This window comes from Xenopus laevis, chromosome 5S, assembly GCF_017654675.1.
Source record: "Xenopus laevis strain J_2021 chromosome 5S, Xenopus_laevis_v10.1, whole genome shotgun sequence".
Lineage (NCBI taxonomy): Eukaryota > Metazoa > Chordata > Amphibia > Anura > Pipidae > Xenopus > Xenopus laevis.
Genome location: NC_054380.1, coordinates 40848816 through 40867422, shown reverse-complemented (window position 1 = coordinate 40867422; position 18607 = coordinate 40848816). Strand labels below are relative to the sequence as shown.

At 36.2% G+C, this 18607-nt stretch overlaps 1 protein-coding gene across 2 annotated transcripts in view; it reads left to right on the top strand.

Annotated features, from left to right (window-relative positions):
- Window positions 1-18607, top strand: part of LOC108717837 (metabotropic glutamate receptor 1) — a 185370-nt gene that overhangs the window by 155356 nt on the left and 11407 nt on the right. For both annotated transcript variants that reach the window (XM_018265223.2, XM_041564435.1), the window contains exons 5-7: window positions 2138-2384; window positions 13442-13610; window positions 16681-16807. In XM_018265223.2, coding sequence (XP_018120712.2) covers window positions 2138-2384; window positions 13442-13610; window positions 16681-16807 — 543 coding nt within the window. The remainder of the gene's footprint in view (window positions 1-2137; window positions 2385-13441; window positions 13611-16680; window positions 16808-18607) is intronic.

The window sequence follows — 18607 nt, the reverse complement described above, 5'->3', positions numbered from 1 at the left end:
GGGTATTTCCCAGCATTTTAAACCCTCAAATGACAAATAAAACTTAACAAAAAAAAAAAAGCAGAGTAGAAATGCTTAGGTTTTGGTGCTTTGTACCAGCCCAAGGCAACCACAGTCCTTTGGAAGTTATGATCTGTGCCTTTGAAGATGCCCCCAGTAGCTCCCCATCTCCTTGTTTTCTGATTCAAAGCAAATGCTTTGAAAGCAACTGAGACTTTTTCGGACTTGACATCTGAAACCTGAGACTTTTTCAGATTTCATGCCCAAAACCACAAAATCTTTTGATTATTGAACAAAAACCTAGTGCAGATCAGGATATCTCCCAGTTGTAAATGGGACATCTGCCATTGACTTCTACATGAACTCGGCAGATTTAATATGGAGTACTTTTTTTATTCAGACTTCTAACACCATCTGGGTTTAATAAATCACCAAAAATCGAGGGTTTTTTTCTACAAAGATATTATGTTTTCCCCTTTAAAAGTCAGAGCAGAAAAAAATCAGACTTTAATAAATAACTCCCTAAAAATCTACTCGATTTCTTAAACCATTGATTGCTCCACTCAATGTCCTCACACTATACTCTACAGACATGTTAAGATACCATGGTCAGATACCCTTCAACTCTTGACTGAATTTTTTGATTTGCATTGCCATATATTTGTTTTATTTATATACTGTATTATTCTGTAAAAACTTGCTACACTAGGAATATGATTTAGTGGGAAAGACACAGAGCAGAAGAGAGAGACATCAGCACATGTTACACTGATTAATGATCTTACAATCTGAAACAACAACATTTTAATTGTGTTAAATTGTACAAATGAGTGTCAAAAAGTAAACGCAAATGAGTACCATTAACTTGTGATGCTTGGACTTTAAATTATTGCCATCTGATCTTTACACAACATACTCCAGTGATTACTGCGCTATAGCTATCAAATCAGATGTCATTTGGGCCATGACTTTTTGTTATGGTGAGAATAAATAGCACAGAGGATGTTTAATGCATTGGTTGTTTTTCTGTTCTTAAATAAACATGACACAAGTTAATTAACTTTCACTGATACACAACAATTATAAATGAAAGTCATTTTAGTCGTTCACAAGATGTCTTACTGAAAACAAACCCTGAGAGAACAGTGGCCACAACTCCTGATGTTATAAGACCAAAAGAACATTCCAGATTCCAAAGTGATGGAAAAAATAGAAACCAATCACTGTATTGCTCTGTGCAAAGCTATTGTTCTGCCCTATTGCCCTTACGCTATTGTACTATTGTACTACCCTATTCCCCTAACATTTCTGAGTATTAATTACAGGTGTATATAGATATAGATAGATAGATAGATAGATAGATAGATAGATAGATAGATAGAGTTTATATAGTTTTAACAATTATCCAAAAAAAATAGCTTAAAACCATTTGTAGCTGTTGCAAGGCTAAATAATAGAAATAACAGTGGTAATATAAACTTAAAGGAGAACTAAACCCTATGACTTAATGTGGTTAAAAATGCTATATTTTAGCACCAGCCTAAAGTTTCAGCAATGATCCAGGACTTCAAACTTGTCACAGGGGGTCACCATCTTGGAAAGTGTCTGTGACACTCACATGCTCAGTGGGCTCTGAGCAGCTGTTGAGAAGCCAAATTTAGGGGTTGTCGCAAATTATCAAGCAGAAAATTAGGTTTGCGTGTCATATAAGCTGATGCTACAAGGCTGATTATTAAATTGTGATGCTAGTTTCAGTGGTTTCTGTGCTGCCATGTAGTAATTATCTGTATTAATTACTAATCAGCCTTTAATTGTGACTTTATATTCTATGAGTACTTTATTTTTTTGAGTCGGCCCTTAAGCTCAGTAACTGACAGCCCAAAACATAATGTACAACATTTCTACCTATTTCTTTAGTTATGCTTTAGTTCTCTTTTAAGGCAGCAGTGTCCAACATGCAGATTATTAAGCATTTCTACTGTATACCACATGGTTGAATAGGAGACAATGTATTCTTTACTGTACAATAAATCATCAAATAATATATAATTAGTGTGCCTGTTTATTATATATAACATGTCCTTAATGTAACTTGTATATGGATTAAATAGTATCATGTTGTTTGTTTACATTTAAGGCAATGAAAGTTTAGAAGAAAATTATGTCCAGGACAGTAAAATGGGTTTTGTCATTAATGCAATCTATGCGATGGCACATGGTCTACATGACATGCATACAGCTCTCTGTCCAGGCCATGTTGGTCTATGTGATGCAATGAAGCCCATTGATGGAAGCAAACTGCTGGAATTCCTTATCAAGGCTTCATTTCTTGGTATTTCTGGTGAGGATGTGTGGTTTAATGAGAAAGGAGATGCCCCTGGAAGGTAAGGTTTACAAAACATTGTTATATGTTGTTCAGATTCTTAATTAAGTGAATGCAGCTAATGTTTCCTTTGTATCTATAGACACACAATCACGTGCACACCCGAGCCCTATGAAGTGGTAGACCCGGTGCTCGGACCCTAGGAAGTCGGCACTTCCACAATACGACAGGAACGAAGAAAACAGGTACCGGTACTTAACCCTTACGTGTTTATTAAGTCGACACAACGTTTCGGGGGCAACTCCCCCTTCGTCAGGTGACGAAACGTTGTGTCGACTTAATAAACACGTAAGGGTTAAGTCCCCTACTTGAATTGCACCTGTGTGCCGGTACCTGTTTTCTTCGTTCCTTTGTATCTATTACATCTACTGTTTCCTTTGTATATATTTCTCTACCTTAACCAAGGTACTTAGCAAATTTATTCTGCAGTTTCAGCCCTGAATTGGTCTCTGTTGTTCTCTATTTTGATAATATCCACACTTGTGTCCTCTGAAAGGCTGCCATACACATGGAGCACCAACACCCTTTAATAACTAAAGAGGAATCATTTCATTTCACCTCTACATGATACTTTCTTTACCTTTTGTAACAGACTAGCAGGTAGTTGGCCATAATCAGTCTCTACTGATACCTTTTCAAATTAAATGAGTTTAAATAAAGTCCAAATTATGTTTAATCACAGTAACTAGGCCTAAGGCACTGAGCACTCAATCCGTGAGCCCTGGGTCTTAAAGGGGTCATCCTCACAAAAAATATTTTTTCCCATATTAAAGGGGTGGTGACTTCTAATATGTTATTTAATGTCTAAATCCTAGCAATTTTGCATTTAGTCTTCATTATTTATATTTTATAGTTTTTGAGTTGTTTGCATTGCCTTTTTACCTCTTTCCAGCTTTCAAATGGGGGGGGGCTCACTGACCCCTTTAAGAAACACATGCTCTGTCAGGCTAAAAATTAATTGTTATTGCTACTTTTAATTACTCATCTTTTTATTCAGGCTTCTCCTATTCATATTCCCTTATTCAAATCAATGCATGATTGCTAGGCTATTTGGACCCTAGCAACCAGATAGCTGAAATTGCAAACTGAAGAGATGCTGAATAACAAACTCAATAACTTAAATAAATAAATAAATAAATAAATAAATAAATAAATAAATAAATAATAAAAAATGAAAACCAATTGCAAATAGTCCAAGGGGGTTATTGTAATGGAATCTGAGCTGGATATCCAAGATGGCGTCCAAGATGGTGGCTCCCTGGTTCCTCATGGACGCAGACGGATGATGTCGACCTCTTCCCACGCTCGGATTGGTCGCCGGCGACGGAATGGGCGTCGGCGTCAATAATGGGCGTCGGTCGCGCACGTCGGCGCGTCGGTCGCCGACGTCAGCGCGTCCGCGCATACGTCATGACGCCGATGCGTCCAAAATTGGCGCCAAACCTGGGCCTTTATAAGGGAACTCCGGACAGTCATCAGTGCCCAATTATAGGTTTAGTTTACTACTCCTGGGTGTGATTCATTGCAAACTTCTTGTCTATTGTGTACCGACCCTTGCCTGGAATTCTCGACCTTGAACCTCTTCTGCCTGGACTGATCTTGTTGCCTGTTTGACCATTCTTCTGCCTCATCCTCTACTGTACTGCGAACTTGGACATTGTTATTTTCCTCCCTTGGTCCTCACTACTCCCGAGGCCTTTTGGCCTTACAGTTATATACTAAACTCTGAATTCAAAAATCACGAAAAATTCACAAATTTACGGAAATTATTAAACCCAGAGGATGGAAAAGTCAGAATCAGAATCAGAAAATCCGGTATCTCAGACCTGTCGAGGTTGCATATAAGTCAATGGGAGAAGTCCCAATGCTTTTGAAAATCAGATTAAAAATCAAAAAAAAAAAAAAACGTTAAAATCTGATTTTTTCAGGAAAATGTAATAATAAATAAGCGCAAATACAACCCAAGCGGATTTTTAGTTCGTAGCAGAAAAAATTTAGATAAATTCAGACTTTGATAAATAACCCCCTAAGAATATCAATTTTATATCATACTAAACGTTGACTTAAGGATGAACAACCCCTTTAACGAAAGATGGAATATGATGCAACTTTCCAGTATACGTACATGCATATACAAATGTCACTGATTTTAACATTGTTTCTAAACTCTATCGCTATTAAAAGCAGTATCAGTCTGTGTACATTCTCTGCGGTCTTGGCTTTGACTACTGAAACAAAGTTGCAAGACAGCTAATTAAATGACCTGGAGGAGAACTGACTCCTGTTTTTAGAGTGAGGACTAAAGTACAGAAAGGTATAAACAAACACTGCTTTTAATTGCAACTACATTTACAAATAACATTGACATCAGTTTTTAAGTGATACGAGGGGGCACATTTACTATGGGTCGAAGTAAAATCCTTCGACTTTGAATATCGAAGGATTTACCACAAATACTTCGATTGAATGATCTAAGGAAAAACGATTAAATCCTTCGAATCGAACAATTCGAAGGATTCTAATCCATCAATCGAACGATTTTCCTTCGATCAGAAATTGCCTAGAAAGCTTATGGGGAAGGTCCCCATAGGCTATCATTGGTGCAGTAGGTTTTAGGTGGCGAAGTAGGTGGTCGAAGCATTTTTTAAAGAGACAGTACTTCGACTAACAAATGGTCGAATAGTCGAACGATTTTTAGTTTGAATCGTTCGATTCAAAGTCGTAGTCGAAGGTTAAAGTAGCCAATTCGATGTTTGAAGTAGCCAATTCGATGGTTGAAGTAGCCAAAAAAATACTTTGAAATTCAAAGTAATTTTGCTTAGAATTACATATTCTTTCACTATGAAAAAAATATATTTTGAGTAGAGGACCGCTTATATTTATTTTTTGTAGTTTTCTTAATGTAAATACTTTTGGGGAATTCAAACAGGATATAAAAGTTGGACTGCTATTAGCTCTTCTATATTCTTCTACACAATGGGAACTCTCATGCTGGTATGAGTTCTTCATCCACTTTACTCTCTAGGTAGGACTAATCTAGGGGGTGCATTGTGGCCAAATAACATGTATCCTGTATCCCTATCTGTTTATTATTATTAATTATTATGTTTTAATTAGTTTTGCATTGTGAGACTTTTCTGTCTTCTTGCAGTCTTCCATTGTCAGAGTCTTGCACATTTCTGTTTTGTTATGAAAGTTCTTGTTATGTTGTTGTTTCATTCTGCAATGGTAATTTTAATTGCTCACATAGAGAGTGTGAATTTTGATTTCTCAGTTACACTGACTCATGTTTTATTTGCCAGATTCAGCTGTCCGTTTCTGTGCTGTCTCTTCTCATGTGTTGAGCTCTGAGTTCATCCACTCCCTCTCTCGTTAAAATTCATTTTAATAACTTTTTAATAACCTTTTGACTTTAAGACATGACCACCACATTTGACTAAAAAGCCTATTTTCTTTACAGTACCTAAACCGTTTAACCATTATAATGTAAACTGCAGTGAACAATAGTATTACAATTCTGCTTATTTCTTTGATTTTAGGAAATATTTTTAGACATCTGATCTTAAAGGTGTAGTTCAGCTTTAAATTAACTTTTAGTATGATATAGACATTAATATTCAGAGACAATTTCCAACTGGAATTTTTTTGTGATTTTTCAGGCGTTTGTTCAGAAGCTCTTCTGTTTGTGCTTTCCACAGCTATCTTGTTGCTAGGGTCTTTTAGATTTACCCTAGCAACTATTCAGCGGTTTGAATGAGAGAATGGAATATGAATATGTGTGGCTGAATAGAAAAATAAGGAATAAAAAGTAATAGTAACAATAAAAACTGAACCTCATACAGCAGAAGCTTAACTAAAGAAGTAGCTAGAAATGTTGTACATTATGTTTTTGACTTCTGTACCAACCCAAGGCAACCATAGCCCTTTAGCAGGGAAGATCTGTGCCTTCAAAGATGCCCCAGTAGCTCCCCATCTTCTTTTCTGCTAATTCACTGCACATACTCTGTGCTGTTGTCAGTTACTGAGCTTAGGGATCGACTCACAATATACAGTACACATAGAATATAAATGTCACAATATAAGTCTGATTAGTAATTAATACAGATAATTACTACATGGCAGCATAGAAACCAGTGCAACTAGCATCAGGATTTAATAATCAGCCCTGTTGCACCAGCTTATATTACAGACAAACCTAATTTTCTGCTTGATAATTTGCGATGACCCCTAAGCTTAGCTTCTCAGCAGAGCCCACTAAGCATGTGAGTGTCAGTGGCAAGTTTGAAGTCCTGGATCATTGCAGCAATTGAGAAGCTAATAATTTAGTTTATAAAATATGGCATTTTTAGCCATATTCATTTTTAGGGTTAAGTTCCCCTTTAAATCTGCCTCATTGAAACTGAAAAGGAAGCAGATTAGGGTGGCAAATAATTTTAAAACTATCAAAAAATAACTAATAAAAAAATTTCGAATACTTCGAAATTCGACCCTCGAATTGAAAAAAAAAAAAAACATTAAAATCTGATTTTTTCAGGAAAATGTAATAATAAATAAGCGCAAATACAACCCAAGCGGATTTTTAGTTCGTAGCAGAAAAAATTTAGATAAATTCAGACTTTGATAAATAACCCCCTAAGAATATCAATTTTATATCATACTAAACGTTGACTTAAGGATGAACAACCCCTTTAACGAAAGATGGAATATGATGCAACTTTCCAGTATACGTACATGCATATACAAATGTCACTGATTTTAACATTGTTTCTAAACTCTATCGCTATTAAAAGCAGTATCAGTCTGTGTACATTCTCTGCGGTCTTGGCTTTGACTACTGAAACAAAGTTGCAAGACAGCTAATTAAATGACCTGGAGGAGAACTGACTCCTGTTTTTAGAGTGAGGACTAAAGTACAGAAAGGTATAAACAAACACTGCTTTTAATTGCAACTACATTTACAAATAACATTGACATCAGTTTTTAAGTGATACGAGGGGGCACATTTACTATGGGTCGAAGTAAAATCCTTCGACTTTGAATATCGAAGGATTTACCACAAATACTTCGATTGAATGATCTAAGGAAAAACGATTAAATCCTTCGAATCGAACAATTCGAAGGATTCTAATCCATCAATCGAACGATTTTCCTTCGATCAGAAATTGCCTAGAAAGCTTATGGGGAAGGTCCCCATAGGCTATCATTGGTGCAGTAGGTTTTAGGTGGCGAAGTAGGTGGTCGAAGCATTTTTTAAAGAGACAGTACTTCGACTAACAAATGGTCGAATAGTCGAACGATTTTTAGTTTGAATCGTTCGATTCAAAGTCGTAGTCGAAGGTTAAAGTAGCCAATTCGATGTTTGAAGTAGCCAATTCGATGGTTGAAGTAGCCAAAAAAATACTTTGAAATTCAAAGTAATTTTGCTTAGAATTACATATTCTTTCACTATGAAAAAAATATATTTTGAGTAGAGGACCGCTTATATTTATTTTTTGTAGTTTTCTTAATGTAAATACTTTTGGGGAATTCAAACAGGATATAAAAGTTGGACTGCTATTAGCTCTTCTATATTCTTCTACACAATGGGAACTCTCATGCTGGTATGAGTTCTTCATCCACTTTACTCTCTAGGTAGGACTAATCTAGGGGGTGCATTGTGGCCAAATAACATGTATCCTGTATCCCTATCTGTTTATTATTATTAATTATTATGTTTTAATTAGTTTTGCATTGTGAGACTTTTCTGTCTTCTTGCAGTCTTCCATTGTCAGAGTCTTGCACATTTCTGTTTTGTTATGAAAGTTCTTGTTATGTTGTTGTTTCATTCTGCAATGGTAATTTTAATTGCTCACATAGAGAGTGTGAATTTTGATTTCTCAGTTACACTGACTCATGTTTTATTTGCCAGATTCAGCTGTCCGTTTCTGTGCTGTCTCTTCTCATGTGTTGAGCTCTGAGTTCATCCACTCCCTCTCTCGTTAAAATTCATTTTAATAACTTTTTAATAACCTTTTGACTTTAAGACATGACCACCACATTTGACTAAAAAGCCTATTTTCTTTACAGTACCTAAACCGTTTAACCATTATAATGTAAACTGCAGTGAACAATAGTATTACAATTCTGCTTATTTCTTTGATTTTAGGAAATATTTTTAGACATCTGATCTTAAAGGTGTAGTTCAGCTTTAAATTAACTTTTAGTATGATATAGACATTAATATTCAGAGACAATTTCCAACTGGAATTTTTTTGTGATTTTTCAGGCGTTTGTTCAGAAGCTCTTCTGTTTGTGCTTTCCACAGCTATCTTGTTGCTAGGGTCTTTTAGATTTACCCTAGCAACTATTCAGCGGTTTGAATGAGAGAATGGAATATGAATATGTGTGGCTGAATAGAAAAATAAGGAATAAAAAGTAATAGTAACAATAAAAACTGAACCTCATACAGCAGAAGCTTAACTAAAGAAGTAGCTAGAAATGTTGTACATTATGTTTTTGACTTCTGTACCAACCCAAGGCAACCATAGCCCTTTAGCAGGGAAGATCTGTGCCTTCAAAGATGCCCCAGTAGCTCCCCATCTTCTTTTCTGCTAATTCACTGCACATACTCTGTGCTGTTGTCAGTTACTGAGCTTAGGGATCGACTCACAATATACAGTACACATAGAATATAAATGTCACAATATAAGTCTGATTAGTAATTAATACAGATAATTACTACATGGCAGCATAGAAACCAGTGCAACTAGCATCAGGATTTAATAATCAGCCCTGTTGCACCAGCTTATATTACAGACAAACCTAATTTTCTGCTTGATAATTTGCGATGACCCCTAAGCTTAGCTTCTCAGCAGAGCCCACTAAGCATGTGAGTGTCAGTGGCAAGTTTGAAGTCCTGGATCATTGCAGCAATTGAGAAGCTAATAATTTAGTTTATAAAATATGGCATTTTTAGCCATATTCATTTTTAGGGTTAAGTTCCCCTTTAAATCTGCCTCATTGAAACTGAAAAGGAAGCAGATTAGGGTGGCAAATAATTTTAAAACTATCAAAAAATAACTAATAAAAAAATTTCGAATACTTCGAAATTCGACCCTCGAATTGAAATCCTTCGACTTCGAATATCGAAGTCGAAGGATTTAGCGCTAATCCTGCGATCGATCGATCGAAGGATTTTTCGTTCGATCGAACGATTAAATCCTTCGAATCGAACGATTCGAACGATTTTAATCCAACGATCGAAGGAAAATCCTTAGATCAAAAAAAGGTTAGCAAACCTATGGGGACCTTCCCCATAGGCTAACATTGACTTCGGTAGGTTTTATCTGCCGAAGTAAGGGGTCGAAGTTTTTTTTAAAGGGAAAGTACTTTGACTATCGAATGGTCGAATAGTCGAGCGATTTTTACTTCGAATCGTTCGATTTCGTTCGAATTCGAACGAATTTAACCAATTCGATGGTCGAAGTACCCAAAAAATACTTCGAAATTCGAATTTTTTTCATTCGAATCCTTCACTCGAAGTTAGTGAATCTGCCCCTAAAAGTTAACTTAAAAGTGAACTACCCTTTTGATTTTTGTTCCAAGTTAACATCTCTTTCTGTATTGGAATTCTGCTTTCCTAGACAATTCTACCAAATCTAGCCATTGTTTAGATCTTGTCTACTCATGCACAGTGGTTGTAAAATTCTCTTGGTTTCCAAAACATTGTACAAAGGCCACACATATTGTTATCATGCTCTTTGTTATTGAGCTCTGGGGTTAACTTCTAATTCCAGCTTTAATGTCTTACTTTAGAATCATTCTCTACTACCTTCTGTAGAGTTCACCGGACTTAAGGTGGCCATATGCGAGCGGATCTCTCTCCAATATGCCCACCTTGAGGTGGGCAATATGGGGGCACTAGGGCCCAACGGGCAGCTTTTATCGCCCCGTGTATGGCCACCTTTAGGCTGACAGATTCATATTTTAGCCATAATACAACAAAGATTTTGATGTTTGATGTTGAATGTTTTAATGCAACAAAGTAAAACTAACATTCAGATGAAAATAGTAGGATTACAGTCCTAAAAATATTGATTCTGACCATTTCATACTTGTCGGACAACAATTGTGCGAGTTATGTCCCCATGTGCGAGTAGGTCAACCATGGATATCATCTCATAGGCAATACATGCACAGATATTATCGTTATCCAACAGAAATTTTCTAGCCTGTTCGATTGACTAAACAACCGATTGCCGTGGTATGAAAATTGTCAGTATGATAATGCAGAGCCCAAACACAATCCAATATCTGTGTGTCTATAACCAGCTTTAATGTAGCCATGCACTGGGGAAATTAGGCTTTATCTGGCTAATTGGTCCATGGGACAAATGGGTATTGTGCAATTTAAATAGCATGGATTAATTTGAGCTGATGGCCCAGATAAGCAGATCTAAAGGGGAATAATTAGCTGAGGCATTCACACTCTTCCCATCTATCTGCTAAGAAATGGGATTGGAAGATTACATTTTTGGTTTGTACGCACTGTCAAAAATCTGAATATTTTGCAGCTGTATGCATGTACTGCCCAGCAGTGGTGCCATACATACCAGAATGTCACAAACACAGAGGCAGGGAAAAAATGGAAAAATTGATATTTTTCTGCTAGGAGAAGATCGAAGACAGAAGTCAGTAATGTAAGAAATCTTATTAAAAGTAGGTTCATCTAAGATTTTTTGGATCCCTTTACAAAGAGGAAGTTTATCCATAGCCACACTAGTTTTATGTGTGAGAAGGTCTAAACCACACAAAAATCTCATATGAATTAGTCTGTCACACTCATTCAGATCAAACTTAGATTTCAAATCATCCCACAATATTGGTAAACCAGTAACATTATCAACTAAGTGTGTAATTTGAGAAATACCTTTTCCCCTCCAGTATGGAATTAAAGATTTTCTTTCTGTTTTAGTGAACATACATAAATCAAAGGGGGACAGAAAAGGAGAAATTTGATAATTGCTACCATGTAATTTATGAATTATCTTCCATGTTACAAAAGTATCTCTCCAAAGAATGTTCCTTCTACAGGAAGGCCCTCCCATTTTCTATGAAGATAAGCAGAGATATGATCACCTCCTTCCAAATGAGATTCAAAAGAAGGATTAGTGTAAACTTCCCTACCTGAAATCCATTCAATAATGTATCTAAATAAGGATGCAATATTAAAAAAACGAAAGTTAGGAATATTAAGACCCCCTAAAATTTTAGATTGTCGTAGCTTAGCCAAAGAGATTTTAGGCTTCTTCCCCTGCCACAAAAATTTGGAAAGTGCTTGGTCCAGTTTCCTTACATCAGAATGTTTCAAAAGAAGAGGAAGATTAAGTAACGGATATGATAACTTCGGGAAAATAAACATTTTAAAAAAAGCAACTCTACCTATAACATTTAGAGGCGAATTAAGCCATTTATCACATAAGGTCTCAGTAAGTTTAATTAGGGGAGAAAGATTTAAAAAATACAGTCTAGAAATATCAGAAGGAATATGAATACCCAAATATTTAATTGAGCCCCCTGGAGGCTTTAATTTTAAATCAAAAAGGATTTTGTTTGGTATACTACTATTAATATTGAGTATTCCAGTTTTATTAGAATTAATTGTATAGCCTGAAAAGGAACTATAGGAGTGGAAAAACTTAAAAACTTTCCTAAGTGAATTTTGAGCTTCTTGAACTACCAAAAGTATATCATCTGCAAAAGCTAAAATCTTAATGTGTCTACCATTAACTCGTATACCCTGAAATAAGTCAGATCTATATAAAAATCTAATCAAAGGGTCAATCGTCAAATTAAAGAGTAGGGGGGGACAAAGGGCAACCTTGTCAAGTTCCTCTACACAAGAAAGGAGTGACTTGCATGTCTTTGCCCATAATGCATCATGTGAGAGTTAAAATCTAATTTTTGGTATGAAGCCAGTGCTATATGTGTAGCATAAGGAATGTTAAAGCGATAACAACACGTTCCTATAAAAATCATAGGAACGTGTCAGTATCAAGTAGTTGCTGCACCCGGAATATTTTCCCTCAAAGCTGCCCCCCAGCCCTGCGAATCTTTGTGCAGCCGACCTGCTCACACTACTAACGGATCTTCTGCCTTGCTTCCGTGACGCTGGGCTGGGGGCTGAGCGATTCTTCCATAGGCTGAAGTCCTGTTTTCATTCGTAATTAGTGTGACATTTATTAAGCTGCGAAAATATTACCGTACATAAATACGAATTCGCACGCCTCATTCCGATGAAAATTCGATTATGGCAATGAAATTATTTATTCGCTTATTTATTAAGGTATGTTTATGAGACTTATGAATGCGTATCGTATTTTTTCTATGATTAGTTAGCGCACCGAATCGTACTTTGATGCGCATATTATTAAGCGAATAATGTATGACGTGTCATGTTCCTGCGTATGAGCATTAGGTACATTTCCGTAGCACTATCTGGTGCTAATGCGCATGCACTGGGATCTACGTAACGTTTTGTTATCAGGCATGGCTGAAATTGTGCGTATTTTCGCCAAAACACACATTTTTCATTGTGAAGGAAGTGTAATGGTTTTCATTGTAAAGGAAGTGTAATGGCGGCTGATAATAATTCTGGAAGGGGTGGTCATACAACAAAGGCCGGAAGAAATATCAAATTCACCTTTGACGAAAACTGCGCTTTCAGATGTATCTGGTTAGCTACCCAGTGTTCTTTTTATAGGTTGAGATGGGCTGCTGGGGAGGGAAAGAAGGAAGGTAATATCACTCCAATTTGCAGTGTAGCAGTAAAGAGCGACTGAAGTTTATCAGAGCACAAGTCATATCACCTAAAGGTACCTGGGAAACTGACAATATGTCTTGCCCCATGCCAAAAATATTTTAAATCCCCTAAATTATAATAAAAGGAAATAAGTAGTTTAACTGAATGTGCTTCAATTTTATGTTCCTGTTTTAACTAGGCTTCGGCTATTATGAATATGTCATGGACGTTAGGATATTGTGAAGTAAAACTTTTTAATCTCTTTTTTTAAATCTCAGGTATGATATCATGAATCTTCAACAGATCGAGCCAAACCGCTATGATTATATGCTCATAGGAACTTGGCATGAGGGAATTCTAAGTATAGATGACGAGAAGATACAAACAAATAAGAGTGGAATTGTCAGATCTGTGTGCAGTGATCCTTGCTCAAAGGGGGAAATCAAGGTGAGATCTTAATTGTTCTTTACTTACTGATAATTATGGGCGAAAGACTGTTTTCAGTCAGGTTGCAGGTTAAAAACCAGCCTTCCTAAAATATCAAATTTATAGTGGGTCAGGCTCCTTGAGGAGCCTACTTTATATGTAACCGCGCTACACAATATGTTGGCGCTATATAAATACATGTTAATAATAATAATAAAAATAATAATATGTAATATGATCTGCTTGCTTGGTGAGGTTGCCAAACAAGTGGATATTTCACAGATAAGCCCACATGAGGTGGACAATATTTGGTTGATCCAATAGTTTGGCCCTCGGCGCATTGATGCTGTCCTCATTCTGACTGCCTGTTGATATGCATGCAGTCAGGATGAGGACAGCATCAATGTGCACATGTCACATACCAGGGAGCCCCAAAGGCTGACACTATACATTGGGCAATGAGCTGCCCAAAGGTGTCCCCACTCTCTAAAGGCCTTGACACCAGTTAGTTTTGTTCACAAACCGAACCCTAAAAATAAGAGCTTCTAACTTTAACCATTTAAAAGTCACCTAGGTATAGAGATTTACTACAGACACCCTAGTCTAGCAGTGCCCTTTCCAGTAAAACAAAACTGGGATACAACAGCCTTACAGAATGTAAGCACATTTTATGAAGAGATTTGGCTCCTCGTGTTTGGCCATTTCGATCCATACATGTTGCCTGGTGGTGCATACTTGAGCAATATGATGTCCAGACAAAGTTTTTTCCATCGTACAGCTAAATGTCAGCATTTGACTTTAATTTATTCAGCTGTCTATTTTCATGAGAGCCTTAACCCACATGCTGAAGATTGGCTCCCACACATTATTATTTGAAAGTGTAATAAATGGGGGTGACTTGTTATTTAGCCACATTATTCCATAGTTATAGGAGTAAATCATAGCTTGCAAAACAGGAAAATATTACTAGTGTTAATTAAAAAGTGAATCCAGGGTACCTAGTATCAACTTGCAGCTGATTATCAAACACTTAATTACCTTGATGTATTCAATTACAGAGGGTATAAGAGAACAGAGTGGGAGGATTTGTTGGCATGTTTTCCAGAGAAAGTTATACAATGAAAAGACGCCTGCTTTTCATGTCAAATATTCAACTTAGTGATGCTGGGAGAAAACAAGTAAAACTGGCAGGATGTTTAGCAAACATTAGATCTGTGTTTGTATCTCAAGATTTGTTCCCTGCTATGTCCAGGTGTTTGAAGAGGATAACGCTGCAGATATTATCCTTTTTGTTGTTATTACAAACAATAATCGTATCGGTTTGTGTAGCATTCCAGATTAACAAGAAAAAAGTCAGCCTGTTGGTTAAACTAATGTTCTCAAACTGAAAACAGCAGTTGCCTAAGCTCCTTTCTATTGGTCACTGCTTCCCATAATAATATATAGGAAACAATGTGCCTATACGGCTATGTCAGATATGCTCATCCTTTGATGATCTTGTATCTGTCATGCCAACTACGTAACAGACTCCCCGAAAAAGGTTATTACATGAAAAATCTAATAACAGTATACAAAACGACAAAAAACATTTTCTAACTGCATCAATCTTTAAGTGACGTCCGGTTTGTGCCATTAAAAGATTAATGTGGTAATGTTTTATGTTTCGTTAGTGCAAACAAGTGTGCAAAAACAACTTTGCAAATGTTGGCGACTATGTTTGCACCATTTTTGACTAATAAAAGACCTAAAATGACTTCCACGCAAAGTTTGCAACCAAATTGCTTTTGGAAATGTTCACAGTGTATGTAATAAAATTTCGCAATCGCAAACCATTTTCTGCGACAAACTATTTAACAAAACTCCAGAGCAGGTGTTAAAGGTTTGTAAAGTCCAATTAAGATTCAGAATGCAATAAAAGCCTAGTGAAAAATATTACTTGCGACAGACAAATTTTATTACATTGCTCCCTAAGTGTGACCCAATCATATACCAAGCGATGCTCAGTCTCTATGTGATCCCACTATAGAGATTCTCCATAACCTGGATTTGATATAAATACCCCTCTGATTGTTACAAATTATCGAAAAATAGTCAAACATTCAGACCAATACACTTCCACATCCACTGTATGAAGATGAAACTGCCTCATTATTCTGGGTATGGGCAGCTTAAATCATTTAGTTAGTCCATTCTCTGGTAGAATTTTTTATTTTAACCAATATTGTATAGGATTTAAAACAAAACCAGTTTTCGGCAAAAGCAAAATGGGTCAGATTTGCCCATCGCTAAACACTGGAACTTAATATCTACACTGGTAGCACTTTGTAAAAAATTTGCCAGAAATGTATATCTTTATGTTACTGGCAATTTAATTTAATTCTTACAGACAAAAGGTTCAGTTTTACATTTCCTTTCCTTATATCTTGACCAATACATGGCATCACCCTCTCCCAATTATGCCAGTATCAAGATATTGATGGGATATTTTTACGCTTTACAGAATAAAACAGGAGGTATTCATGAGAGCACCCATTTTGCCTTTTCTATTAAAAGACGCACAAATATCCCTTATATCTGTGTCTATGTTTCAGACTTTTTGGGGATTATTTACTAAAATCCGAAAAGTTCTTATTATTTTATTAAAACCACTTAGACCGAATTCTCATCCACATTGTTACCTTATTTATCAATGAACTAACTTGAAAAATTCTGGTGCGGAAAAAGATTTGATAATGACCTCGGCAGGTTTTAGATGGAGTACTATTTGGACTTTTAGCAGCCTCTGGGTTTAATATATCATGAAAAATACTAGGTTTTTTTCCATTAAAAATTGTGTTTTCCCCTTCTTTCAGGGTTGGTGCAACCTTGGTATAATAGCATCCAGTAAAGTCTTACATGTTTATATACCTATTTCAGATTCCTAAAATGAGTTGTGCTGAGAAAATATATGACCAATTTATGTAGGAATTATTCAACACCTGTGTATTTATCTATTACCTTTGATGAATGTGGGTGAGATTAGAATTAAACAAAATGTGTCATTTGTTTCGTCCTCATTTGTTTAGTCCTTTGATTCTTGCTGTTGTTGCAGGTTATAAGGAAAGGTGAAGTGAGCTGCTGTTGGATTTGCACCCCTTGCAAAGAAAATGAATTTGTACAAGATGAGTTTACATGCAAGGCCTGTGACCTAGGCGCATGGCCTAATCCTGGATTGACAGGTATTAAAATATACAGTAGGCTTGACTGGTTCATGAGCAAAGTAAAGGCTCCAAAAATGAAAGTAGAAAGCTTGCACTCAGCAGTATTGCATTTTGCTTTAATTTTTTTAATGAGCTAGATAGTGTTTCTCTGCAAGCATCTTTAGAGATTCATAGGAGGTAGGAACCCCTGGGTGTTAATTATGGTTTTAGAGGTGGCACAACACAGTGGTAGCAAGGTAATAGTGTGTTCCCTACAGTAGTGAATACAGGCATTAATTGGCGGATATCACAGGCACTTGAGGTGACTAACTATAGCACTTATTAAAAGCTGTTATGAGACGCAAGGGCAGAGAGCAACAACATTTTGTGCAATAAATACAAATAACTAACTAACTATACTGGATGCCAAACACAACCAAGTCCTATCCCAACTTTGTTCCCATTTTCTTTTCATTCTATGACATCATTCCACAAAGAGTAATGGAGGACAGGCCAATAAGCTTTAGTGAGTCTAAGTGGCCCATACATTTGCAATGATGTCAATAATATTTACAGTATATATTATGTCTTGTATACAGTATATTACAATTATTTATATTGTTCCAAAACTTATACTATTTAACAAATAAATATATATTTAATGAAAATAAAATACCAATACATTACATGAAGTAACGTTAAACTTTTAAAACACATTTGTTGATTAAATAAAGGAAAAGTAAACCATATTTCATTGCCGTGTTTACAATCTAAAGAGCCTTTTGAGGGTTGTTTGGAACCAGAGATGGCTTTGCAGGTGTTTAGATATGAGAGCCTTTTTATGGAGCACACGACCGGAATAGATGATGCACTTATTATCGCTCTCATTAAAAAACACTTTAAAAGTGAAATATAACTAATGAAATGGAACATATGATCATTTCAAAATATTGTTTTTAATGATATCTTAATTAGTTATGGAATCCCATTAGAGGTCGTAAACAGGTGCCAGTTTAATTTATCTGTAAACTGTGGCTGTATCTGCCTTTGTATAGAAACATAGGGTGAGCCTTGCCAATTGCTGTGAGTATGGCCCAGAGATGAAATGGGAAACCTGAATTTTTGTTACAGTATCATAGATACAATGACCTTGTCAATGTATATGATTACTGGAAATTGGATTAAACGACAGAAATATTTGCTCTAATTCTTAGCATTCTGAAATAAGGCACATTTGTTTTAAAATAGCTTACCAAAAGGTATTCAGCACATCACCTGGCCAATTTCTTTAAGGTAATACCTGTTTTTTAATGGGACACATCACTTAAAGCAAACTCTAATTGCACCACAGTCTTTATCCAATAATTAGATAAAGACGGTGGTGCTGTTTTAGTTTGATTAAAGTATGAGTAAGCACCAATACTCAATGGGCTGTGTGCACTGTTTTAATTGGTGGCCCAGCATATTCAGTATTTGCCGCACCACAAGCCTGATGTCACAGCTTTAGTCTCAATAGAAGACACATTGGGGCACACAAGTAAGTGACAGGGAGTTGAATGGGGGGTAGGAGTTTCTTTCTAGATATAAAACAGTGTCTAAAAGATTTAATGTGATATTGACATATTCCTGTAAAATGCTAAAATTGATCAGTATCTTTTGAATATATACAAGCACATGAAAACAGGTCTGGACTGGGATTCAGAATAGGCCCTGGCATTTCAAGTACACAGAGGCCAAATCAGACCCCCACTAGTACACTAAACAGTTATGGCATCTTACAGATGCACATCTGCCATTTGTCAGAACTCACAGACTGCCAGTTTGGGCCAGCATGGAAAT